General features: G+C 39.6%; 1 protein-coding gene across 9 annotated transcripts in view; it reads right to left on the bottom strand.

The window, feature by feature from the left end:
* The window catches only part of Tfdp2 (transcription factor Dp-2), a 119,542-nt gene that overhangs the window by 40,469 nt on the left and 52,041 nt on the right, over positions 1–27,032 (bottom strand). For all 9 annotated transcript variants that reach the window (XM_057766730.1, XM_057766729.1, XM_057766722.1 and 6 more), the window contains 2 exons: positions 13,014–13,117; positions 608–729 (listed from right to left, as the gene is read on the bottom strand). In XM_057766730.1, the coding sequence (XP_057622713.1) occupies positions 608–729; positions 13,014–13,016 (125 nt within the window). In that variant the 5' untranslated portion in view covers positions 13,017–13,117. The remainder of the gene's footprint in view (positions 1–607; positions 730–13,013; positions 13,118–27,032) is intronic.

Here is a 27,032-nt window from a genome sequence, read left to right as displayed (position 1 = left end):
CAAAAATGTAAACCTCTCTCTCTCTCTCTCTCTCTCTCTCTCTCTCTCTCTCTCTCTCTCTCTCTCTCTCTCTCTCTCCCTCTCTCCCTCTCTCCCTCTCTCCCTCTCACACACACACACACACTGAAACACAGAAGTTCTGGAGAGACAGTGTTGTGGTTAAGAGCATATACTGCTCTATCAGAGAACCAGGCTTTCTTATTTCACTGCGTTGACCTTGGGTGGATTACAACCACCTAAAACTCCAGCTCCAGGGAACCAATGCCCTTTTCGGAATTAAACAGGCACCTGCATGCACTCATGGTCACATATCCCACCCCTTTATATATACATAATTAACAATAACATTTGGGTTGGCGAGATGACTTAGTGTGTTAGAGGCACCCTGCTGGTAAGCCTGACAAACTGAGTTCGATCTCTAGGACTCTCCCAGTGGGAAAAGAACTGACTCCCAAAGCTTTCCTTTAATTTCCACACAGGACACATGACAAGCATGTGTGCACACATCTGTAAAATAATAAATGTAAAAAGGGGAGGTAGGAAGGCAAGGACAAGACAGCAGGACAGTAAGGGGAGACTTAGAAACAGTCATTTCTGGCCTTCTTACCTGGGAACCCAGCCAGCAGCCTCAGCTATGTGTGTCTGAGTGACCATTGCTGGTGCAGGCGGATATGGACTCCCAATCAGAACACTTCCTGAATTGGTAATTCTCTGTGGTGTGCTTATAATCTGTAGAATTGGTAACAAGAGAGTAAAATTAAGTATTCATACCTTTAAACCCAGCATTAGGGAGGCAGAGGCAGGCGGACCTTTGTGTGCTTGAGGCTAGCGTGGTCTACATAGTGAGCTCCAAGACAGCCGAAACAACACCACAACCTTATCTTGAACAAGTAAGTATTTTTAAACAAAAATGTTTGAATTATTACTTTAAAAAATGAAAGGGGTTACTGGAGATGGTCCAGTTAAGAGCACTGGCTGCTCTTACAAAGGACCTGGGTTTCATTTCCAGCACCCACATGGCAGCTTATAATTGTTCATTATTCCAGTTCCAGGGGACCCAATGCCTTCTGCTGGCCTCTACAAACATCAGGCACACACACGGTGCATAGACACATTTCAGATAAAAGCTGCATAGATAGATAGATAGATAGATAGATAGATAGATGGATGGATGGATGGATGGATGGATGGATGGATGGATGGATGGACGGACGGACGGATAGATAGGGTGTTGCTGGCTAATAGACAGTGCTGTCTAAACAATCATCTAAACTATTAGTAGTATCTTTGATTTATTTAGACCCTAGCATTCTTAAAACATCAGTATCCTGATTCCTGGCATGATGTCACAATGTGGATTCAAGTAGGCGAACAACAATTCGGAAGGATCAAACTAGCAACTAACAATGTCTTACCATCAGAAAAATAAAAAGCTTTTGGGGCTGGAGAGATGGCTCAGTGGTTAAGAGCATTGCCTGCTCTTCCAAAGGTCCTGGCTCACAACCATCTATAATGAGGTCTGGTGCCCTCTTCTGGTCTGAAGGCATACACACAGACAGAATATTGTATACATAATAAATAAATGAATATTTTTTAAAAAAAGAAAAATAAAAAGCTTTTGTCATAAGTGGTAAGCCTATAATCCTAGTACTTTGGGAGCTGAAGAGATGGCTCCTTGGTTAAGAGTGCCTTCTGCAAAGGATAACCAGGCTACAATCCACAGCCCCAGAGTAACAAGGAGGACCCTAAGATGGACACATGGGTCACCCTGGGAAAGGGAAATAGATGAGATCTCCTGGGCAAACTGGGGGTGGAGATGAGTAGAGGGGAGAGGGTGGGGAGTGGAGAACATGAGGGATTGGAATGGTTGAGTTGGGGGAGGGACAGAGAAGATGAGTAATGAAAAATGTACCTTGATAGAGGGGCCCATCTTGGGGTAAAGGAGCAGGCAAACTCCCAGAAATTTAAAAAAATGACCCTGCTAAGACTTGTAGCAATAGTAGAGAGGGTGCCTAAACTGGCCTTCTCCTGTAATCAGATTGGTAACTAGCTTAATAGTTATCATGGAATCTTCATTAAGTAACTGGCAGAAGCAGATACAGAGATCCACAGCCAAGCACTGGGTCGAGCTCAGGGAGCTCAGCTGAAGAGAGTGAGGGATCATATGAGCAAGGAGTGGTGGCGGACAGGGGACGAGGGGGAGACACACAAGATCACAATGGGGAAACCAGAGACAGCTGACCCCGACATCGTGGGAGCTCATAGACTCTGGGCAACAGCTACGGAACCTGCCTGAGACTGACCTAGGCCCTCTGTATCTGGATGACAGTTGTGTAGCTTGGTCTGTTTGTAGGGCCCCTGATAGTGGGACAAGGACCTGTATGTCACTGATTCATGATCTGGCTTTTTGGAACCTATTCTTCTATGGTGGGATGCCTTGTTCTGCCTTTAAGCAAGGGGGAGGAGCTTGGCCCTGCCTCAATTTGATATGCCAGGCTTTGTTGACTCCCAAGGGAGGCCCTACCCTTTCTGAATGGAGACAGAGGAAGAAAAGCGGACAGGGACGGCAGTGTAGAAGGAAGATCAGGGGAGGGAACAGAAAGAGAAGAGGGAGGGGAAACTCTGGTTGGAATGTAAAATAAATTAAACATTTAATAATAATAAAAAAAGAGTGCTTGCTGTGCGACTCTAAGGACTGGAGTTTGAATCCCACCAAAACAACCACAACCTGGAGCCCAGCTCTGCGGGAGTCAGGGAATAGAAAGATTGTCAGGATTTACTAGCTTCCAGTCCAGCCAAAAACATGCAAACCCTAAGTTCAGGGAGAGACCTCCGTCTCCTATGAATACACAAAAGAATGAAGGAAGACAACTAATGCATGTTTCTGGCCTTCAAGCGCACGTGTGTAACACATACACAAATCTTTAATCCTAGCACTTGGGAGGCAGAGGTAGGATGGTCTTAGAAAGTTTGAGGCCAACAAGGGCTTCCAAATGAGACACTGTCTTAAAAGCAAAAAAAAAAAACAAAACACCCAACCACTACCCCAGAGAAAAGGGGAAACAAAAACTTTATTTGAAATTAAATAAAGAAACTGTAATAAAATCTGATTTATGTGACCCAGGACAGCAGTGAGTCTGAACCCAATATACATCCCAAACCACTAAACAATCTGATTGTTCCAGGATGTATGAATTAAGTTCCCTAAAAAAGCCACACCTACATTCTGTAGGTGGATTTGGACTTCAGAATCTCAGGATAGTGGAGAGTAGAATTTGCAGACAGAGAGCCAATGATATTGGACTCTTTAGTCTAACGGTCACTTATCATCAACCTCTGTATCTGGCTAAACATCCCTTTTGAAATCTATCAGCTTAACAGTCCACTAGCTTTCATTAAGCCAAAAGCTAAGCATATCATCAAATAGCATCTGAGACCTTCAGCAGTTTTTCTAGTTCTGCTGTAATCTGCGTACCTGATGGCCCCAGGAATGAATGGATTGACTGATGACTATCTTCATTCTGTGACTACAAAACTCTATGTAATCACATCCACAGGGAACATGTCACTTGGAACAACTTAAATCTGTGCTCTCAGACCATGGGTCACTCTTATTTGTCTCAAAATAAAATCTATTTCCTTTAGAGTGAGAGTTATGATTTGCATGGATGAATGTAATTCTATTTTCATTTTTCCCTCTCTCAACTTTACCCGAAATTATTAAATAAAGTATTCTGGTCAAGCATGGTAGCACATGCCAATCACTCCAGCACTTGGGAGGTAGATACAAGCGGATTACTATAAATTCAAGATCAGCCTGCTCTATATACACAGCAAGCCAAATCTACTCTAGGTGTCTCAGTGAAACCCTTAACAAAAACACATACATACATACATACATAAAATGGGGTTGGAATGTAGCTCAATTTAGGTAGAGTGCTTGCCTAGTAAGCATAAAGTTCTGGGTTTGATCCCTACGCATCCCTAGGACCATATAAGCTGGATGTGATGGTCCATGCTTGTAATCTTCGCATTTTGAAGGAGGTAAGCTTGAAAACATACTAGACCACAAGAGACCATCTTAAAATACATAAAATTTGTACCATATGGATTTTAATTATTCAGTTATAGATAATTATTCAATTATAAATAATGTTAGCCATTTCTGCACAATGATCTTGGCCTTAATTTCTTTTCCCTAAGAGTCTCATATAGCCCCAGCTGGTCTTGCACTCACTACATAGCTGGAGATAACCTTCAACTCCTGACCTTCCTGCTACCTACCAAGTGCTGGTGAGCTACTTACTGTTCACCTCTGTCTGCCCTAAATTCCTTCAACTATTAAGTAAAATGTTGGAATGTATTAATTTAGTGTCTCAACAGCAGGCACTAACCCCAAAACTAAGAATGTCAGCAGACAGTATCTGAAACCTACAGTAGAATTCTCCCCATCAATGTATCTGGTGACTATAAAAGTTCATGGAATTTTGATGAACTACATGTTATTCAGGTAGTAATATAATTCATGTTCTTGCGCCATTGTCACTCATTGTTATCTATCCTCAAAATAAATTTTCATTTCCTTTCAGGTGACAGCTGTGTTATCTGTCAAAATGTGTAACTAAAACTGCTTTTTAGGGCTTATTGTTTTCACTGGTAAAAGAACTTTTCCCCCCTAGAGACAGGGTTCCTCTATAGCTTTCTGTAGAGAGTGAGAGTGTGAACTCTCGTATCGAAAACCAAGTGAACACTACCACCACCTGCCTTTTTCTTTTTAAATCTCTGTGTTGGTTTTAATGAGTTGTCTACCACAACCTTGGGCATTTGAATACTTGGTGTTCCTGAGAAGGAGGTTTAGGAAACATGGCCGCGCTGGAAGAAGTAAGCTAGTAGGCGTGGGTTTTGAGAGTTCAGAGATTCGAGCCACTCCAGTTCATTCTTGGATTCATGCTTGTGGTTCAAGATGTGAGCTCTCAGCTTGCTACTCCAGCTGCTAGTACTTCTCCACCATGATGGACTCTTGTCCCCGTAGAACCATAATTCCAAATAAACTTTCTCTATAAACTGCCTTGCTCATGTTTTTTTTTTTTAAATCACAACAATAGAAACATAACTAATACAACTCAAAAAAAATTAGGGGCCAGCCTAGTCTACAAAATGAGTTCTAGGATAGTCAGGGATACACAGAAAAACCCTTTCTCAAAAACCAAAAAAATTAATGTATGGTGCATATGTGTAGGTCAGAAGACAACTTGTTGAAATCACTTCTTTCCTTCTACTATGTGGGTCCCAGGCATTAAATTCAGGCCATCAGGTTTGGGAACAGATGCTAAGCCATTTCATGAGACTGTGAAAGCATTGCTTTAATATTTATTTATTTATTTATTTATTTATTTATTTATTTTTAAGGAAAAGGTTTGGAAGCCGGGTGTGGTGGTGCACACCTATAGACTCCGCACTAAGGAGACAGCGTCAGAAGTCCTCCACTTATTTAAAGCCAACATTTGTGTATGTAGCAATTTTCTAACCAACCACAGCTACAGTGAGACCCTGTCTCAAAAAGAATGCTCCAATGGGTAGGAGTTAATGGAAGAAGACTGGTGCCTCTTTGGATAATGGATGCAACAGCTACTGAGCATGTAAGAATTCTACTTTAGTAACAACGTGAAAACTTCCATATTAGTAACACTTTGGTGAAGACTCAAGAGAAAAAAATCTGTATAAACTGACTATATAGAAACGATTCTATTTATACTGTCTTCTGAAAGCTGGACTGCTAATCTGCATTTGTCTTCATGTTCATACTCCACATCGTTCTGCAGGGTCTATACAATGCCAAGGGACACTCACAGAAAAGCTGCAAGTGATTGCACAAGTTTGTAATTCCAGCCCTTGAAAGACAGAGACACAGATCTCTGAAGTTGAGGCCAGCTGGTCTACAGACTGAGTTCTAGGTCAGTCAGGGCAATACAATACAATGAGACCCCATCTCACAAAACAAAAACACTAACACAAAGGACACAGTTCTCAATTATATCATACACCAAAATGTTTCTAGGAAGGGTATTATAAGGTACCATAAAAAAACAAAAAAACCAACCATTCAGGCTGTACAAAAACACAAAACAACTAGCAAACATTTAGAAGTACCAACGGCCTTTAAAATGGTTAACTTAGAAACCAATATGGATTAAACAATGGCCTTCAATAGAAGAAAAACTGCAGGCTTTACAACATCTGGTACAGGAGCAACTAGATGCTCACTGTATTTAAGAATCAACCAGCCCTTAATTTCTCTTGTATTTGTTGTTAAAAAGAAATCTTGTTCTTTATATAATCAAACACCACAACCTGCAGAAAGTCACCCAAAAGGTACTCAAAGGAATGAAATCTGGCAGATGGATGTGTTCTACTTTGCAGAATTTGGAAAATTAAAATATGTACACCACATCATTGAAACCTATTCAGATTTTCAATGGGCAACTGCTTTGAGCTTGTAAAAGAATGATTTGGTAATCACACACTTACTAGAAGTTATGGCCATCATAGGTATAGCTGCACAAATAAAGACAGACAGTGGTCCAGCATATGTCTCAAAGAAAATAAAAGGTTTTTGCTTATTATAATATAAAGCATGTTACAGTTATACCAAACAATCCTACAGGTCAGGCAGTTATAATGAAAATCAGGAGATGTGCTGTTAGGGAAGAGGTTTTGTTCTTGTTCCCACAGGAAAAGAAAAGCTTTAAAAAACATAATAATAAAGATTCAGCTTTAAAAAGAAAATCCTCTTGAGAAAGAGAAAGGACAGCTCAGCCATAGAGGTGACAATCCTACTGGTGGTAAGGAAATAGTGTAAAGGTTGAGGCTAGTGTGGAACTCTTTTGTATGGCAATACAAGGTGAAATAGTACTAGCTGTCCTGTCCTGGAACTAACTTTGTAGACCAGGCGAGCCTTGAACTCACAGAGATGTAGCTGACTCTGCCTCCCAAATACTGGGGTTAAAGGCGTGTGCCACCATGGTTCAGCTGAGTCAAAGCATATTTTATATCCCTGAACAATAAAATTTTAAAATTCCAAATTTAAGTGACTTGAAAAACAAACCTCTAGGTCGACAAGGAGGCCATGTTGGGTAAATGTTGCTTGCCACCAAGCCTAATAACCTAAGAACCCACATGATAGAAGGAGAGAAGTGACTTCGTGAATTCTCTGATCTCCAAATATACACACTGACTCACGTGGACAGATTTGTATACATATGCAAATAAGTGCAAATATACTTTTAACATTCAGCTAAGAGAAGAAAAAGGCATTTTAAATCTTAGAATCAATTGTTTCTCAGACCTTAACCTCAAATATCTTTAATTTAATCCTGTCTGTTATTTCTAGAACAACTAATTAGTTAGACTAGGAAAATCAATAGTAACTAAACACAAAGAAGACTGGTTGCCTTAAAAAACATATCTAAAGTACTACTGCCATCTACAGTTAAAAGAGGAGAGCATATTTATTCTGAAAAAGAACGTTCACAATTAAGTATTATATTCTATTAAAATGACATTTTTGCTTTCACTAAGCATGTGGTTTCTTTTCCTTTCTTGTTTGTTTTTAGAGACAGGGTTTCTCTGCGTAGGTTGGAGTTTGTTCTGGAACTCACTTTGTAGACCAGGCTGACCTCAAATTCAGAGATCCACCTGCCACCGCCTCCCAAGTGCTGGGATTAAAGGAGTGTGTCACCAACAAGTTTGTAGCTTCTATTCCTCTCAAGTAAGACAGCCATGAGGTCATCATAATATACACATAAATGTTCTTAAGATATATAGCATTTATATATATTTAAACTGTGAGGAAAGGTCAAGTCTCCTAATTAAGGCAAGTTAGTTAAAACTGCTAAGTTAGTTTCCCAGGTTTGAGGGATGGTTAGCAGTTACTTGATGCTCTTTTAGAAGACCAGAATTAGGTTCTCAACACCTATGTAAGCATCTGTAACTTCAGCTCCAGGGGTCCAACGACCTCTTCTAGCCTCCACTGGTACCCCCCACATGTGGGGCACACATTCACACAGACACATATATACACAAAGACAAACAAAAATATACATTAGTTTTCACAACCAATGAAAATTCTTTTCACCAGTCCTATGTGTGTGTGTGTGTGTGTGTGTGTGAGAGAGAGAGAGAGAGAGAGAGAGAGAGAGAGAGAGAGAGAGAGAGAGAGAGAGAGAGAGACAGAGAGAGAGAGAGAGAGAGAGAGAGAGAGAGAGAGAGAGAGAGAGAGAGAGAGGTTTACATTTTTTTTTTTGTGGGCATATGTATTTGTCAGCATACATGTATATGAATGAATAGAGATAGGTAGAGAGATAATAGACAGACAGACAGACAGACAGACAGACAGACAGACAGACAGACAGACAGAGCCCCTGCATGCCATAGCACATATAAGGAGAGCAGAAGACAGTTTTCAGAAATTGGGTCTCTCCTTCCACCATGTAAGTAAGCTCCAGGGATGGATCTTAGATCACAAGTTGACGGCATGTGCCTCTACCTTCTAGGCACGCCTGATAGTCCCATCTGAAATCTCTACCTTCAGTTAAGCTTCAGCTTCCAAGAGATCAAAAGGGAAGGGCAGAAACTATCCCCCCACCCCTTCCTGGCTTTTCAAGACAGGGTTTCTCTGAAGCTTTGGAGCTTCTAAACTGCCCAGTTTAGAAACTAGCTTTTAAGAAGCTGATGAATCTGCCAGGTGGTGATGGTACATACACACCTTTAATTCCAGCACTTGGGAGACAGAGGCAGGAGAATCTCTATGAGTTCGAGGCCAGCCTGGTTTATAGAACGAGTTCCAGGACTGGCTCCATAACAACTGAGAAACTCTGTCTTGAAAAATCAAAGACAAAAAACAAAAAACAAAAAAAAAGAAGAAGCTGATGAACCTGGGAAGCATAGAGGGAAGAGAAACTATAATCAAGATTTATCATGTAAAAGAAAAAAACTATTTTCAATAAAAGGAAAAAATGAAAAGGTAAAAAAGAAAATGATAAGTAATAATCTAGTCCAAAAAAAAAAAAAAAAAACATAGCCGGGCGGTGGTGGCGCACGCCTTTAATCCCAGCACTCGGGAGGCAGAGGCAGGCGGATCTCTGTGAGTTCGAGACCAGCCTGGTCTACAGAGCTAGTTCCAGGACAGGCTCCAAAGCCACAGAGAAACCCTGTCTCGAAAAACCAAAAAAAAAAAAAAAAAAAAAAGTAATAATCTAGTCAAAAATTCTCTAACCAAAAAAACTTTTAAAAAATACTGAATGAGGAACAGAGGTGAAGAACGGTAGTTTTTAATTTTAGGTTTCTTTCCCCACCCCAGCTCTGGGGACTAAACCAGGACTAGTACATGTGAAGTAAGTGACAAGAAGAGCTGGCGAACGGCTGTGGTTCAGCAGGCTAAGGCACTTGCTGCCAAGCCTGATGACCAGAATTCAATCCCTGGAACCCACATGGTAGAAGGCTAAAACTGACTCCTGCGAAGTACTCTCACCTCTACCAAAAAAAAAAAAAAAAAAGACAATAACTAACCAGGTATTTGGAACATGTCATTAATCCCAAGTGAATCTGTTAAGTTTGAGGGAAGTCTGGTCTAGAGATGAAGACTACATAATAAGACTGTGTCTCAAAAAATAAAATTTGTGTACTTATTTCATTTCCTTATTTAATGTATATGGGTGTTTTGCTTGCATATATGGCTGTGTACCACTTGTATTCCAAGTGCCCATGGAAGCTGGCTTGAGCCTACAGCAAGGCAGAATTTAGCTAGGCGGGGAAAACTAAACTGAATGAGGGAGAGAGGCAGAGTCAGGGAGACCTCATGGTGCTGCTGCTGGAGATAGATGCACTGAAACTTTGCTGGTAGGCAACAACCACGAGGCGATACACAGATTACTAGAAATGGGTTAAATTAAGATATAAGGGAGGCCAGTCTGGTCTACAAGAGCTAGTTCTGGAACAGGCACCAAAGCTACAAAGAAACCCTGTCTCGAAAAACCAAAAAAAAAAAAAAAAAAAAAAAAAAAATTAAGATATAAGGGTTAGATAAGATAAAAATTAAGATACAAGGCTAGAGCTAATGGGCCAAGCAGTGTTTTAAATAATATAGTTTCTGTGTGATTATTTCAGGGCTGAGCAGCCAGGAACTAACAAGTGGGCTACTTGCAACACCCCACTGTTAATACCTGGCATCCATCTTTGAAAGCCCCTCCCCTGGGAGTTGTCTTGGTCCAGACTCCACCTACGGGAAGCCTGCCAAGTGCTGATCCCTCCCAGGGAGGGTCAGGACCACTCCCACAGGCTATTTAGGCTGAGACCCAAAAGAGGAGCACCCTTGTCTCAGGTTTTGCTCCCATCCTCCAGGGAGCACTGCATTAAACATGGGCATCTTAATTCGATCTAATTTGGTCTGGTTGGAATTACTTGCGTCAGCGGAGAGGCTCCTCTTAAGAAATATACCTAACACCCACCTAACGTTTCCCTGGTAACGCTACCAAGGAAATCTCTCATACAAAAAAGTAGAGATATCAAGGCCCATTATAGGAAAACTCTGACTTTTTGGTCAAAACAAAACAACAACAAAAAACTAGAATCTGATTTCTATTTCACTCTAGATGAAAAAAAAAATTCTGCCCAAATCACGCCATACTGTTGTCCTCAATCTTAAGCGTTAACTATGGTCTAGAGAGACGGATCCACTGCCCTTCAGAGGACCCAGGTTTAAATCCAACACCCACATGGCAGCTCACAACTGTCTGTAACTCTAGTTCTAGTGGATCTGATTACTGCTTCTTGCCTCTATGGGTACTGTACACACAAGTAGTACACAGACATATATGCAGGCAAAACACCTATACACATAAAATAGATAACATAATTTTAAAAACAGCATTAATCCAACTGGACTTGCCAGTCATCTGGCTAGAAGACCATTCCTTAGAAAAGCTGATTAACCTGAAGATATATGCTAAGAACACAAAAGAATAATTATTTTCTTTCCATTTTTCTTCTCCTTTTTCTGGTTTTTTTTTTTTTTTTTTTCAAGACACTAGCTGTCCTGGAACCCACTTTATAAACCAGGTTGGCAGGGGCTGGAGAGATGGCTCAGAGGTTAAGAACACTGGCTGCTCTTCCAAAGGCCCTGAGTTCAGTTCCCACCAACCATGTGGTAGCTCACAACTATTTATAATGAGATCTGGTGCCCTCTTCTGGTGTGCATGCAAACATGCAGGCAAAACACTGTACACATAATAAATAAATCTTTAGAAAAATATATAAAAAGTAAATCAGACTGGCATCAAATTCACAGAGATCCGTTTGCATCTACTTCCTGAGTGCTGGAATTAAAGGCATGTGCCACTATTATATTCTTTTTTTTTTTTTGGTCTTGAGACAAAGTTTCTCTGTGTAGCTTTGGAGCCTGTCCTAGCACTTGCTCTGTAGACCAGGCTGGCCTTGAACTCACAGAGATCTGTCTGCTTCTACCTCCTAAGTGATGGGATATTAAAGGTGGCACCACTGCCCGGCTGATTTTTTGTGTATTTTCTATAAATGGGTATCCTGCCTGCATGTATGCTTGTGTGCCACTTACATGCCTGCTGCCGCAGAAGACAGAAGAGAGTATTGTAGCTCCCAAGAGCAGCCATTCTCTTAACTGTTCTCCACTCCCTTACAGTAGGCTTTTCAGATGGTTTCCATGGCTTCAAATGCACTAAAATCCTCCTGCCTCAACTTCCTGAGTGCGGGGTTTATATGTACAAACCACCAAACCAGGCAAGAGTAACTTAATATAACTGTGATTATAAACAAGGTTTTCTGAGAGTGATAGCAGAATGAATGAATGCCTTTAGAAAAACACACACATAATTATTTTTCCTCCAATATTTTTAGAGTTAAGAATTAAAATGGCATATTATTGTTTCCCCAGCTACTTATCCCCCCAGCCTCTCTATCTGTTCTCTCTCCTTCTTTGCTCCCTCCAGACAGAGTTGCAGTTCCCAGGATTACTTGTTGTTTTGTTTTTGTTTGTTTGGTTGGTTGGGGTTTTGTTGTTGTTGTTGTTGTTTTTTTTTGGCTTTTTGAGACAGGGTTTCTCTGTAGCCTTTGGAGCGAGTCCTAGAACTAACTCTTGTAGGCCAGGCTGGCCTCGAAATCACAGAGATCCTCCTGTCTCTGCCTTACAAGTACTGGAATTAAAAGCATGTGCCACCACTGCCTGGTTTCCCTGGATTACTTGGAACTCACTATGTGGACAGGTTATCCTGGAAATTGTGATGATCTTCCTACGTATCCTCCCAATGCAAATTCAAGCATGAGCTGATCTACAATAACCTTTAAATAGAAAAAATCTATTTGAAATCTATAGCTCTAGCTATAAATTCAACTTAATTTTAGTGGTGCACACCTATAAATTCAGTTAAGCATTCAATTTATATGCGAACACATGGTTTTCACAAAGGTTATTTTATAAGAAAAAGAAAACAGAAGACAGATAGAATACAATAGATTTCAAGTTAATTCAACAATAAAAGAGAAGCCTTATAAAGAGAGAAAATCTTTAATATAACACATTCAGAACCCACAGAGTAAAATATGTTAAACTTAAAAATTAAGAGCACAAAAACTTTTATTAATATTTAATCAATTAGCCGGGTGGTGGTGGCGCACGCCTTTAATCCCAGCACTCGGGAGGCAGAGGCAGGCGGATCTCTGTGAGTTCGAGACCAGCCTGGTCTACAAGAGCTAGTTCCAGGACAGGCTCCAAAACCACAGAGAAACCCTGTCTCGAAAAACTAAAAAAAAAAAAAATAAAAATAAAAAAAAAAAAATTAATCAATTACACTCAGATAAAAATAAAGCTTTTATTTAAAGTAAATGAGATAACTAAAGTATTTTGTCAAATATCTTCAGCATAATAATACTATAAATTAGTCTTGCCTAAGTGAAGTGTCAAATACAAGATTCGATAGTTTTCTTACCATTTGGGGTCCAACATTCACATTTATTGGCCCTAAGGTTTTCGGTAAAATTTTTGTTGGTGAGTGAGTGCTGGAAACTGGAAATGCAACAAGTGAAATGTTACCTGAAAAGAGAGCAAAATAGGAAGTCAGTGTTCTGCAATATCAAGTTGACACCAATGGTCCTATCCCATGCTGCTAATTTACATTTAGAGACATATTGTACCTGTGGGGTAGTGGTGCACACTCTTAATCCCAGCACCTGGTGGGGGAAGGCAGGTGGATTTGAGTTCTAGGACAGCCAGGGATGCACAGAGAAACCCTGCTTTGAAAAAGCAAAGAAACAAAACAAACTACAACAAAACTAAGAAGTCTTAACTGAAAATACATATTGACCTGTTTGTTGAAGTGAGTATAATCAGTTCTGTTAAACACTCTTATTTGTATTTTACAGGAAGTTTATAAAACAGTTTGTGTACTTAATAACTACAAAGGTTGCATCACTATGAAGTGGGTGTCTTATCCAGGTACATATGATGTGTCTTGTGATGCTGCTATTGTACCAGAAACATTTTCTTTTGTTACTTGCTTTTTAAACTTAGCCACATAAAAAAAAATCTGATTGGGCAGTAGTAGTGCACACCTTTAAACCCAGCACTTGGGAGGCAGAGGCAGGTAGATCTTCAGGTTTGAGGCCAATCTGGTCTACATAGTGAGTACCAGACAGTCAGGGTTACATAGAAAACCTTGCCCTCCCCCCCCCAAAAAAAATCAAGAGAATCTGTTTACAGCCAGTTTGCCTCAAATCTAAGGCAAGATTATAAGTTTTGTATTTGTTTTCCAATGAAAAATTACAATACACAAAACCAAACTGACCTTTATTATATATAGAATATAAAAATGTATGATTATAATGTGAACATAAACTATTCAAATTTATAGTACATTCATAATAAAACCTATGATTTTATTAGCATACATTAATTATACACAATGATTTCTACTATGACATTTTCTCATATGCATATAATATATTTGAGCATATTCCCTTGACCTTCATTACCCTTTCGTCTTTCTCCAACTCTAATTACTTATTATATTTCATGTATTTTTTTTGTGATCCATTAAATTTAATTATAGGCGAGAGGTTATTTATAGGAACACGAGCACCTTACCAGATTTATGCCATTTAAGAAACATCTCTCTCCTCCAATAACCATTAAGACCTATAGACCCTTGGGTGGAAGCTCATGAGTCCCTCTCCCATACTATGATGAGATGCTGATGGGCTCAATCAAGTGTAGGTTTTATACGGGTAATCATAGCCTTGTCACAACATTCTTTAATACTCTGCCCCAGTCTTTGACTCTTAAGATTCTTTCTGCCGGGCGGTGGTGGCGCACGCCTTTAATCCCAGCACTGGAGAGGCAGAAGCAGGCGAATCTCTGGGAGTTCAAGGCCAGCCTGGTCTACAAGAGCTAGTTCCAGGTCAGGCTCCAAAGCTACAGAGAAACCCTGTCTCGAAAAACAAAACAAAACAAAAAAAAAAAAAAAAAATTCTTTCTATCCCTTTTTCAACAATATTTCCCGAGTCTTGGAGGATGTGAGCCTGGTGCTCCATTTATCCATGAACATCAAACAATTACTTGTTCTCAGCATTCTGAGAAACTGGGAGTGTCTATAGTTACTGCCGCCTGCTTCAAAGAGCAGCTTCTGTGACCAAAGATGAAGCAGCTGAGGCTGTTTTCAGAATGCCAAGTCGATAGATTTGGGGCCTTTTTGGTTAATGTTGAGATCCTAGCCTTTAACAGCTGAGCCATCTCTCTAGCCTTATTTGTGGCCTTTTTAATATTAAAGAAAAAATATCTAGGGGCTGGAGAGATGGCTCAGAGGTTAAGAGCACGGACTGCTCTTCCTGAGGTCCTGAGTTCAATTCCCAGCAACCACATGGTGGCTCACAACCATTTGTAATGAGATCTGGCGCCCTCTTCTGGCCTGCAGGCATACATGGAGGCTGAACACTGTGTACATAATAAATAAATCTTTAAAAAAAAAAAAGAAAAAGAAAAATATCTACTAGTGAGTTTGTTTGCTGTTGTTTTGAGATGCTTCGGTCAAAACAAAAGCATCACACATTCTAAGCCCGTGTTCAACTCCCTCCCCACGCAGCTACACAGTGATAGAGAGTAGAAGCAGGAAGGTCAGCGCAGTGATTTCAAAAGCAAACAAAACAAAACACACTTCTCCCCAAGGCCATCCTGGTCTAAAGACTGAATTCCATTCTCAGGACAGCCAAGACTATACTGTGAGACTTTGTCTCAAAAAACTGAAACCAACAAAGCGCCTGATCACACTCCTTAATCTCTGTCTCTCACACATACACTTCTCAGTCCTCAGCAGACACTCATCACACACTCCAGTAAGAAAATCTACACAAAATTATACATCTTCCTGTCTGTATACTTATTTGTGCTTTCCTTCATTCTTAGTTACTTCTCTCTGAATTGTAATATTCCCCACTCCTTCTTATAAATTTAATATTTATTTTATATGTATGGTTGTTTTTTGCCAGTCTGGGTACCATGTACATGTTTGGTGCTTGCAAACGCCAGCAGAGAGTGCCAGATCCCATGGAACTGGAGTTACTGACAGTTGTGAGCGATCACACGCGGGTGCTGGGAATCAAACCTGGGTGCTGAAAAGCAGCCACCTCTCCACTCCCCCAATTCTATGAATGATTTCTTTCATGAGGATCTCATTAATGCTTAAGGTAATGGTGCTTTTATATATGAAGAAACTGAAGTTCAATTAAGCTGCTGATTCCAAGGTCAAGTCTCGACTTTCAACTCCAGTTAACTTCTCAGTAGTATCTTACGACTTGGCTATATTCCTGTGAAACTATTTTTCATTGGGCATGTGAGTCACTCTGCTGCTTCCTCCCGAAGGAACATCCTTCTGTCAGTCTTGCTTTTCCACCAGTAGGCTCATAGAGGACAGTGAAGCAGTCAACACACAAGACTACTGTTTGAGCACGGCTAGAGACCATGGTGATTTTATATCATCCTGGGCATTTCATATAATTGGGGCTCTGCAATAGGTTGATATGGGAGTGATTTCTTTCTAATCTGTTGCTTTCATTGGTTAATTAATAAAAAAAAAAAAAACTGCCTAGGCCCATTTGATAGGTCAAACCTTAGGTGGGTGGAGTAAACAGAACAGAATGCTGGGAGAAAGAAGCCGAGTCAGTGAGTCGCCATGATTCTCGTACTCCAGACAGACGCAGGTTAAGATCTTTCCTGGTAAGCCAGCTCGTGGTGCTACACAGAATATTAGAAATGGGTTAGATCAATATGTAAGAGCTAGCCAATAAGAGGCTGGAACTAATGGGCCAGGCAGTGTTTAAAAGAATACAGTTTCCGTGAAATTATTTCGGGTAAAGCCATGCGGGCGGCTGGGTGCCGGGGACGCAGCCCCACCGCCGCTCCTATTTACAACAATAGGAGCTTTTTCTTGTGTTTCCTCTTTTCCTCTTCTCTTCTATTTTTTTTTTCCTACCCAGCTGGCTGTTCCAGTTCTTGATGACTGGCTCTCCTCTCTGAACTTCAGTCTTCCAACCTCATTTGACAGGTGGATAAACTGATCTCAGCCTCATGCCTATAAATGCACGGAAGAGTCTGATGTTCCTCTGGATTAAACTGCTGAACTCAGATTCATGTCTTGCTTAATTTGTCAAAATGACACAATTTTGAGTCATCTGAGAAGAGGAATGTCAACTGAGAAGATGCCTCCCCTTAAGATTGGCCTGAAAATTCCAGCACTTGGGAGACTTAGGCAGCAGCTGTCTGTGAGTTTGAAGCCAGCCTGATCTACAAAGTGAGTTCCAGGACAGTTAGGACTGTTTCACAGAGAAACCCTGTATTAAAAAAACAAAACACAAAACAAAACAAAAACCCTAAAAACCAAAAAAAGAAAGAAAGATTGGCCTATAAACATGCCTCTAGAGCATGTTCAACAAATGTTGAAGAATCTAGCCCACTGGAGGACTGGGTTGTATAAGAAAGCAGGCTAAGAAAGCCAAAGAGAACAAGCTAGTACGCAGCATTCCATGGACTCTGCTTTAGTTCCTGTCTCCAAGTTCCTGCCTTCAGCTCCTCCTACTTTATATTCCTTTCTCTGTCAAGCCATATACACTTCCTGTCTCCACCTCCCTAGTATTAAGATTAAAGGCATGGGACTCCCAAGTAAGAGGATAAAAGGTGAGATCTACCACTCCTTGGCCTCAAGGGATTTAGCTCTGTATTCTGGTCTTCAGGCAAGCTTCTTCAGGCAATCTTTATTAAAATACAAACAAAATATCACCACATAGAATGAAGTCACTTATAAAAGTAGGGCTATCCGAATAACAGCTGATTATGTGACAGAAACACTGAAGGCAGGAAGACCCGAAAAGACCACAACTGACAGTAAAACTGGTCAGCAAAACAATTTATTATAATTAAAGAAGAAATAAAGACTTTCCATGATAAAAAATAAACTAAAGGAATTTTCAACCACAAAATCAGGTCTAAAGAGGATACTGGAAGTACTTCAGGCTGAAGAGAAGGATAAACACAACTAAGAGGTCAAGAAAATTAATAACACCAGAGCCATTCGTCAACATAAATCTAAAACTCAACAAAATGACAGGAATTAATATACATTTTAATAACTTTGAGTATCAATGGTCTCAGTTCCACAATAACAAGACAGACTAGCAGACTAGAATAGAAAACAAGATTCATCTTTATATTACCTCTAATAAACACATCTTATCACCAAAGGTAGATAGATACCTTAGGGTAAGCAGATTGAAAAAGGTATTTGAAGGAAAATATATTCTAAGCAAATGGAATTAAGAAACAATCAGGTATAGCTTGTTCTGGTATCTGACAAAATAAACACTGAACCAAAATTAGTCGGAAGAGAAATAGCTTACTTTGTGTTCAAGAGAATAATCCATCAAGAGGCTAAAGCGATGGCTTGGCAGTTAAGCACGCTGGCAGCTTTTCCAGAGGACCCAGGTTTGCTTCCTAGCATCCTCATAGTGGCTTATAACCATCTGCATATAATCCCAGTTCCAAAGGATCTGACACCACCTTCTGGCTTCTATGGGTACCAGGCACACAAGACATACATGTAGGCAAAATACCCATACACACAAAAATTAAAATAAAATGTTACAGGGCCAGAAAGATGGTCCAGTGGATAAAAGCACTTCATCCAAGCCTGAAGACAGGGCTCACATGGTAGAAGAGAATCAATTCCTGAAAATTATAATCTAATCTCCACACATGCACCACGACACACACACATCTACACACTGACCACACACAAAGTAAGTCTATTTTTTAAAAAGATATTAAAATTCTAAACATATATGAACCAAAATACAGGTGCAACCAATTTCATAAAAGAAATACTTCTAGACATAAAGCCACAGATTAATCCCAACACTGTAACAGTGGGTGATTTTAATATCCAACTCTCTAGAGTTAACTGACATCATAAATCAAACATACCTAACAGACATCTGCAAAATATTCTACTAATAAACTACAGAAACATGTTTTTCTCAACATCACATGGAATTTTATCCACAATTAATTACATATCAGGAGACAAAGCAAGCCTCAACAAATGTAAGAAAAATGGCATAACACCCTGTATTCTATGTGACTGCATGATGAGTGGACCAATGACCAATCAAGGAATACATAGCAGCACAAGATCAAAGCAGTCAAAGTCCTAGCATAGATGGGGAGAAAGCACTGGCAGCTGATACCAGCTGGGGGAGGAGGTATGGCTACCAGTAGGGCAGCCCATGCTTTCATGGGTGGCTCCATACTTGTGTAATACAGGTAATACTAACTGGACAGAGCTGTATATTAAAATACAAGGATGTGATGTTTCTGAGGGTGATGTGTCAAGGAGACACACTTAGGGGAGGCTGGAAGAGGGAAATAAAGGTGGATATGATCATAATACACTTATACATGGGTGAAATTCTTGAAGAATGAATTCTTCATTTCCTTTTTGTTGTTGTTGGTTTTTTTTTTTTTTTTTTTTTTTGAGACAGGGTTTCTCTGTTTAACAATCCTGGCTGTTCTGGAACTCGCTCTGCAGATCAGGCTGGCCTCAAACTCACAGAGATCCACCTGCCTCTGCTTCCCGAGTGGTTGGATTAAAGACGTGGGCTACCACTGCCTGGCATGAATTTTTAAATTATAATTTTACTTTTTTTCTTTTCAAACGTGGCTACTAGTCATTTCAGCAAAATGACTCAGAGAGTAAAGTACTTGCGGTAAAAGCCTGACAACCTGAGTGTGATCCCTGGTCCCCAAGGTAGAAGGAGGGAAACAACTGCAAGTTGTCCTTTGACCTCTACACATATGCTATGGCATGTAAATAAATGATAAACAAACAAATGCAATTTTAAAGTTAAAAATAAAGCCCTATATCATATCTAAAGTTCTCCTTCCTAAACTTGTTACCTATAAATTTTCCCTTTGACCTTGAAATTTCTACTCCCAAACATCTTCCATGCCTTATTCCCACTGCTTCAAGTGTCTGTTCAGAGGCCAAGGCAGCAGATATATCAATACCCTCTAGCGGCACTTTCTAATCGACCAGGCTTCATTATTCACAGCATATACAACGAGAGTTATAGTGATAGAAACTTCTGCCTAAAATATATAACACACTTATACGTACTTGCTCACATAACTAGCATCTGTTTATAATCTAATCATTCTCCAGGGGACTGGATATCTTCTTGCCTTTTGGAGTACATATATTCACATACACATATATAGACATGTATGCATGCACATTGTCTTAGATAAAAATAACTCATTATGTATAACAACAAAGGAAAACTACAAAGGAGGCTGGGCATAGAAGTTTAGGCACTAGACAGCTAAGGTGGGAGAATTGATACAATTTTAATACCAGCATTTGCTACATAGTGAATTTCAGGTAAAAATGGCTACAAATTAAGATTTTTTTTGTTAAATAAATAAAAACTTTAACATAATACAAAGGATGAACCCGCAAGATGATTTAGCAAGTAACAGTGCCTACAGCCAAGCCTGACCAGCCAAGTTCTATCCCATGAAGAAAACAGATTCTTGCAAATTATCCTAACTTCATGTATACCGTGTGTGTGTGTCTCCATACACATATAAGATAAAATTAAAAAATTTAAAGCTATGTCATTAAAAGGCTGACCCTGATAGTGCATGACTGTAATCTTGGCACTCAACAAGTGAAGGAAGGAAAATTAGGGGAGTTCATGGCCATCATCAGCTATAGAGTGAACTCAAACTAACCAACAAAATAAAAGCTACATAATTGTTCTTCCTAAGAATTATTCCTGTTGCCAGGTGGTGGTGGCACACAATTTAATCCCAGCACTCAGGAGGCAGAGGCAGGAGGATCTCTGTGAGTTCAAGACCAGCCTGGTCTACAAGAGGTAGTTCCAGGACAGGCTCCGAAGCTACAGAGAAACCCTGTCTCGAAAAACCAAAAAAAAAAAAAGGAAAAAAAAAAAAAGAATTATTCCTGTCTCTCTATTAGTTGTTAGTCACTTATTGGTAGGACCTCTTTATTCTGTTATGCTTGCAAGTGAATATTTTTCCAACGGCAGTTTTTGCTATTTGTATTGTATTTCTTTGAGACAGGAGATCTCATTTTGTAGTTTAGTCTTTTCTGGAACAATTTTGTAGTTTATTTTTTCCTGGTACAATGTACCTCAACCTCCCAGAAACTCTCCTGTATCCAATTCTTTACAACCATCCTTCCCAGTCAGGAGGTGGCGCACGCCTTTAATCCCAGCACTCAGGAGGCAGAGGCAGGCGGATCTCTGTAAATTAGATGCCAGCTTAGTCTACAAGAACTAGTTTCAGGACAGGCACCAAAAATACAGAGAAACCCTGTCTTGAAAACCAAACAAATAACCATCCTTCCCAGTGTGTCTGGTTACACTATGAAGAGGAGAGGCATGGTAAAGCTGTCATTCAAAATTCATTTCAGAAAAACAAAAACAAACAGCCAGGCAGTGGTGGTGATGCACACCTTTAATCCCTGGCACTCAGAGGCAGGCACATCTCTGTGAGTTAGTTCAAGGCCAGCCTGGTCTACAGAGTGAATTTCGAATTTCAGAACAGCTAGGGCTACAGAAAAACCCTGTCTTGAAAAACCAAACAACAACAAATACATTTCAGGGGTCCACTGGACATATAATGAATCAAAATCCAAATAGAAATTCATGTTTTTAAAATTGCTTCGACTGATTCTTATAATCAGGCACGATTGGGAAGAACTTCTTTATGCCTGTACTCTCTTCTCTGTGCCATTTCTAATTAAGAAAATAGTTCTTTTAGGTTAAGTATCTCTACACACTGAATTTACCTTTATAAAAGAGAAAGTGCTTGGTAACTCATTTCTGTAATCTTGTTGTATGTGTTCTAATTTCTTAATATTTATTCCATTTTTAACCACTAATTTTAGTTCTGTCACCACCACTGGCACACCCAACAGATGGTTAAGTAAGCTTTATTCATAAGCCTCATAAGAGAATGTGCAGAAAGCAGCATATTTTATCTCAGACGAGCAGCCACTGAGTGGCTGCAGTAGATGGAGGTAGCTGGGTGTGACCACAAAGGTCAGAATCCATGACTGTAAAAATAAATAGTACTTAATTGGAAATAGTTCTCATGAAGCTTATAAATTCCTCTCAGATGGCATTCATACTGCAGTAACAAATCATTCTAATTTATACTCAAGTGAGATATTTTTCTGTTATTTATAAAAAGTTAACAATGATTACAAATAGATCTTAAATTAAAAAGTTGGGCTCTGAAGATTATACAACTTTAAGACATGAGTTCAGGGGCTCAGAGGTTAAGAGCACTGACTGCTCTTCCAGAGGTCCTGAGTTCAATTCCCAGCAACCACATGGTGGCTCACAGCCATCTATAATGAGATCTGGTGCCCTCTTATGGCATGCAAGCATACATGGAAGGAATGTTGTATACATAATAAATAAATAAATCTTTAAAAAAAAAAGACATGAGTTCAAAGAGAACACATGGCAGTTCTTTTCCTTAGAAAATATAAAGGGGATCACTATGAGCCATAACATCATACTAAGTACATCACTCAAACTTTGCTTCAAGTTATTCATGTTCTCATTTGACAAGAACATCCACTTTAGGAATTATCACTGAAGCTTCCTACATAACACTTCCTTTTTTGTTTGTTTGTTTTTTGGTTTTTAAAGAGAGGGTTTCTTTGTGTAACAGATCTGGTTGTCCAGGAATTTGCTTTGTTGATCAGGCTGGCGTTGAACTCACAGAGTTCCGCCTGTCTCTACCTCCCAAGTGCTGGGATTAAAGAAATGCGCCAACACAGCCAGGCATCACTTTACATTTATTTGTTTATTTAACTATTTATTAGTGGCATAAACATGGAGATCAGAGGACCACTTGCAGTTGTTTCCTTCCACCACATGGGTTCTGGAGTACAAATCTTAGGTCATCAGACTTATGGCCGACATCTTTACACTCTGAGCCTTTCTGAAAGTCCTGTATTTTTTGAAGACTATACAAAAAGCAAGAAATCTTATGGTTATATGTCAATATCAACAAAAGCTTATTGTGTACTAAAAACTTTATTCACACCTATTTCTGACAAGAAAGGCCTGAAATCTCGGCTACTAGAAAAGCTGAGTGTACAGGATTGAAAATTCCAGACCTGCCTGAGCGCTTAATGAGACCCTTCCTCAAAAAGTAAGAGAGGTCAGCAAGATAGTTCAGAGAATTGAAATGCCTGTTGCAAGCCTGCCAACCTGATTTTGATCCCTGGAAATCATATTTTTCTCTAACCTCCACATATATGCAATAGTATGCTTATGTACATACAGAAACATACAAGACAAACAAATGCTTAAAAACACACTTTTGTGTGTTTTGTTTGAGACAGGGTTTCTCTATATGTAGTCCTGGAACCAGGCTAGTCATGAACTCCACACGTTTCTGCCTACCAAGTGCTGAGATTAAAGGCACGTACCACCAAATTCAGCTCAAAAACATCTTTTTATTTTTCCCTTAAGTGAAAAAGAAGGCTGGGGGTGCATCTCAATGTTTGGAGTACTTGACAAGATACACAAGGCCCTAAATTCAATTTAAAATTCTAAGAGGGAAAAAAAACCCATCTATCTATTAAAAAACATTCTGGGGTATCACATTCACATAGTGCAACTCTAACTATAGCATGTAGAAGGCTGAGGCAGAATCGTGTGTTTGAGAGCAGCAGCAAGTTCCAGGCCAAACTAAGCTGAGTACTTTCATTAAAAATTTCTATCTCCGTGGCTGGAGTGCAGACAAAGCACCTGTTTACAAAAAATCTTTTTTTGTTGTTTTTGTTTTTTGAGACAGGGGTTCTCTGTGGCTTTGGAGCCTGTCCTGGAACTAGCTCTTGTAGAACAGGCTGGCCTTGAACTCACAGAGATCCTCCTGCCTCTACCCCCCCCCCCCAGTGCTGGGATTAAAGGTGTGCACCTTTAAAATTTTTTCTGTAGTTCTAACTCCCTCATCCTTCCCTGAGTATTTATACACAGTTAATGGCTGGTAATACAGTAATACAGTCACTTTGTAAGGTGCACGTGTGCCTGTAAATATGCTTCTGTGAAACCCTAATGAAACCTATTGGGTCACACACACAAATAGAGAGGGAAGGAGTAGAAGGCAGGCCAGCGGAAGAGGAAGGAAATTAGAAGTAGCAGTAGGAAACAAGGGCAAGTAAGGGGGGTGACTACGATCAAGATACATTATGTACATGTATAAAAATGTTATAATGAAACCCACTATGTACAATTAATATATACTAATAAAACTCTAAGAAAAAAAGTTCTTGTCTTCTATAAGTATTTCAAGTCAGTGGGTTTTGTATCACCTCAAATCTGCCAGATATTCATTACAAATAAGTAATTTACTAAAACCAAAGTTATGTGCTGTTAGTTTACATGTTTACTTGATAATCTGTAGCCTGGAACATGATAGGAAACACTGTTACTACACAATAAGGTCCTAGATCCTTACCAGCATGGCAGCACATACCTGTAATCCCAGTAATTGTGAAACTGAGGCAGGAGGATTATAGGGAGTTTAAGGCCAGCATGGGGGAAGGGAACAATTTGACAAGATTGTGCACACACAGTTCCATGGATGCATTAAAAAGAGTTCTCGAAGTATAGTATTCACAATGTAAAAGGCTTCTTTCCATAAAAAATATAAGCAGCAGGTAAATTTTCCCTCTTAACCCTACCCCAGAGATAAGAAGTTCATAGGTAGTCATCAATTACTCCAAGTTGTACATACATATGTAAGGCAGTGAGAATAACTACATCAATTACTCTCTGGGCATACTGACGTAAGTCTTTTATAACTACATTTCTTAGTTTGAGGAAAAATAATAGGTAAGATGACTTCCCTAAGACCTTAGTTTTTTTTGTTTGTTTGTTTGTTTGTTTTTTCGAGACAGGGTTTCTCCATAGCTCTGGAGCCTGTCCTGGAACTAGTTCTTGTAGATCAGGCTGGCTTCGAACTCACAGAGATCCGCCTGCCTCTGCCTCCCGAGTGCTGGGATTAAAGGCGTGCGCCACCACCGCTCAGTTAAGACCTTGGTTTAAGATGAACAGTTCACAATGAGGACAAATCTATAAGTACACCATGTTCCTAAAGCCTTCTATCATTCCATGCTTTGAACAGTATAGTAACTGTGGTAGAGCTTATTAGAAATGAAGGTGTGATAGCTTATGTCTATAATCCCAGTACTCTGGAGGTCGATAACAGGAGGACTGTAACAAATCAAAGCCAGCCTGGATTACATATATATTAGGCCAGACAAGGGTATTTATTAAGACCTTGTCTCAAAAAAGGAAAACCTATTTATAAACTGAATGTAGTGAATTTTAATTGTAACCCCAGCACCTGGAAGAGACAGAAAATCAGTAGTTCAAGGTCATCTTCAAATATATAGTAAGTCTAAGATCAATCTAGGCTACTAGATTTAGAGAGCATGTGTATGTATATATATATAATAAAATTATCTCTGGGCTATATAGTGAGCCCAGAGTCAGCCTAGGCTACAGAGGAAAACCATGTCTCAATAAACAAAATGCTGTACAGTGCTTGTTTAGTATGCATGAAATCCAGGGTTCCTATCCAGAACCACATAAAACAGAGTGGTGGCACATGCCTGTCATCTCAACACACACACAAAAAAAGCAGTAGTATTAGATGTTCAAGGTTATATTTAGCGATATAATGAGGACAGCCTCAACAACAAAACAGCCTGTTTTACAAGTAAATGAAAGAGTATAATTCTGTAGTATAATAAAAATTGGTTTTTATACAGGATATATAGATATTCCCTGTATATTTAGATATAGGATATAGATATAGATAGGACATACACACATAGGAGAGAGAGAGAGAGAGACAGAGAGAGAGACAGAGAGAGAGACAGAGAGACAGAGAGACAGAGAGACAGAGAGAGGCAGGCCAGTTCAACGGCATGTAAAAACATTTGGCACAGAAGCATAACAAGTTGAGTTCAATCTCAGGAATCCACATAAAGGTAGAAGGAAAGAAATGACTCCATAAGGTTCTCTGAATATCATATATATGGTGGCGTATACGTCCACTTACCACACATATGTTGAACATAAAATGATTGCATAATTTACTTTTATGGCCCATCAAAATCCCAGAAAAATTCTTCAAAGATCTTGAAAGAACGGTACTCAATTTCATTTGGAAAAGCAAAAATCCCAGGATAGCCAAAACAATCCTGGGCAATAAAAGAACTTTTGGAGGCATCACAATCCCTGACTTCAAACTCTACTACAGAGCTACAGTACTGAAAACAGCCTGGTATTGGCATAAGAACAGACAGGAGGACCAATGGAACCAAATAGAAGACCCGGATATCAATCCACACATCTTCGAACACCTAATATTTGATAAAGAAGCAAAATATATCAAACGGAAAAAAGAAAGCATATTTAACAAGTGGTGCTGGCATAATTGGATATCAAGATGTAGAAAAATGAAAATAAACCCATATCTATCACCATGCACAAAACTCAAGCACAAATAGATCAAAGACCTCAACATAAAGTCACACTGAACCATACAGAAGAGAAAGTGGGAACACTTGAACGCATGGCACAGGGAACCACTTCCTAAATAGAACTCCAGCAGCACAGACACTGAGAGAAACAATTAGTAAATGGGACCTCCTGAAACTGAAAAGCTTCTGTAAAGCAAAGGACACGGTCAACAAGACAAAATGACAGCCTACAGAATGGGAAAAGATCTTCACTAACCCCACATCAGACAGAGGTCTGATCTCCAAAATATACAAAGAACTTAGGAAATTGGACACCAAAAGATCACATAATCCAATAAAAAAAAAAAAAAATGGAGTACAGACCTAAACAGAGAACTCTCAACAAAGGAATCTAAAACGGCTGAAAGACACTTAAGAAAATATTCAACATCCTTAGTCATCAGAGAAATGCAAATCAAAACAACTCTGAGATTCCATCTTACACCTGTAAGAATGGCCAAGATCAAAAACACTGATGACAACTTATGCTGGAGGTTGTGGGGAAAAGGGAACACTTCTGCGTTGCTGGTGGGAATGCAAGCTAATACAAATCCTTTGGATGTCAGTGTGGCAATTTCTCAGAAAATTAGGAAACAATCTTCCTCAAGACCCAATAATACCACTTTTAGGTATATATCCAAAGGATGCTCAATCGTGCCACAAGGACATGTGCTCAACTATGTTCATAGCAGCTTTGTTTGTTGTAGCCAGAACCTGGAAACAACCTAAATGACCCTCGATCAAAGAATGGATTAGAAAAAAAATGTGGTACATTTCCACAATGAAGTACTACACAGCAGAAAAAAATAATGACAGCTTGAATTTTGC

The sequence above is a fragment of the Chionomys nivalis genome, chromosome 4, assembly GCF_950005125.1.
Source record: "Chionomys nivalis chromosome 4, mChiNiv1.1, whole genome shotgun sequence".
Lineage (NCBI taxonomy): Eukaryota > Metazoa > Chordata > Mammalia > Rodentia > Cricetidae > Chionomys > Chionomys nivalis.
Note: the sequence above shows the minus strand (reverse complement) of the source record. Positions and strands in the feature narration are given on the sequence as shown.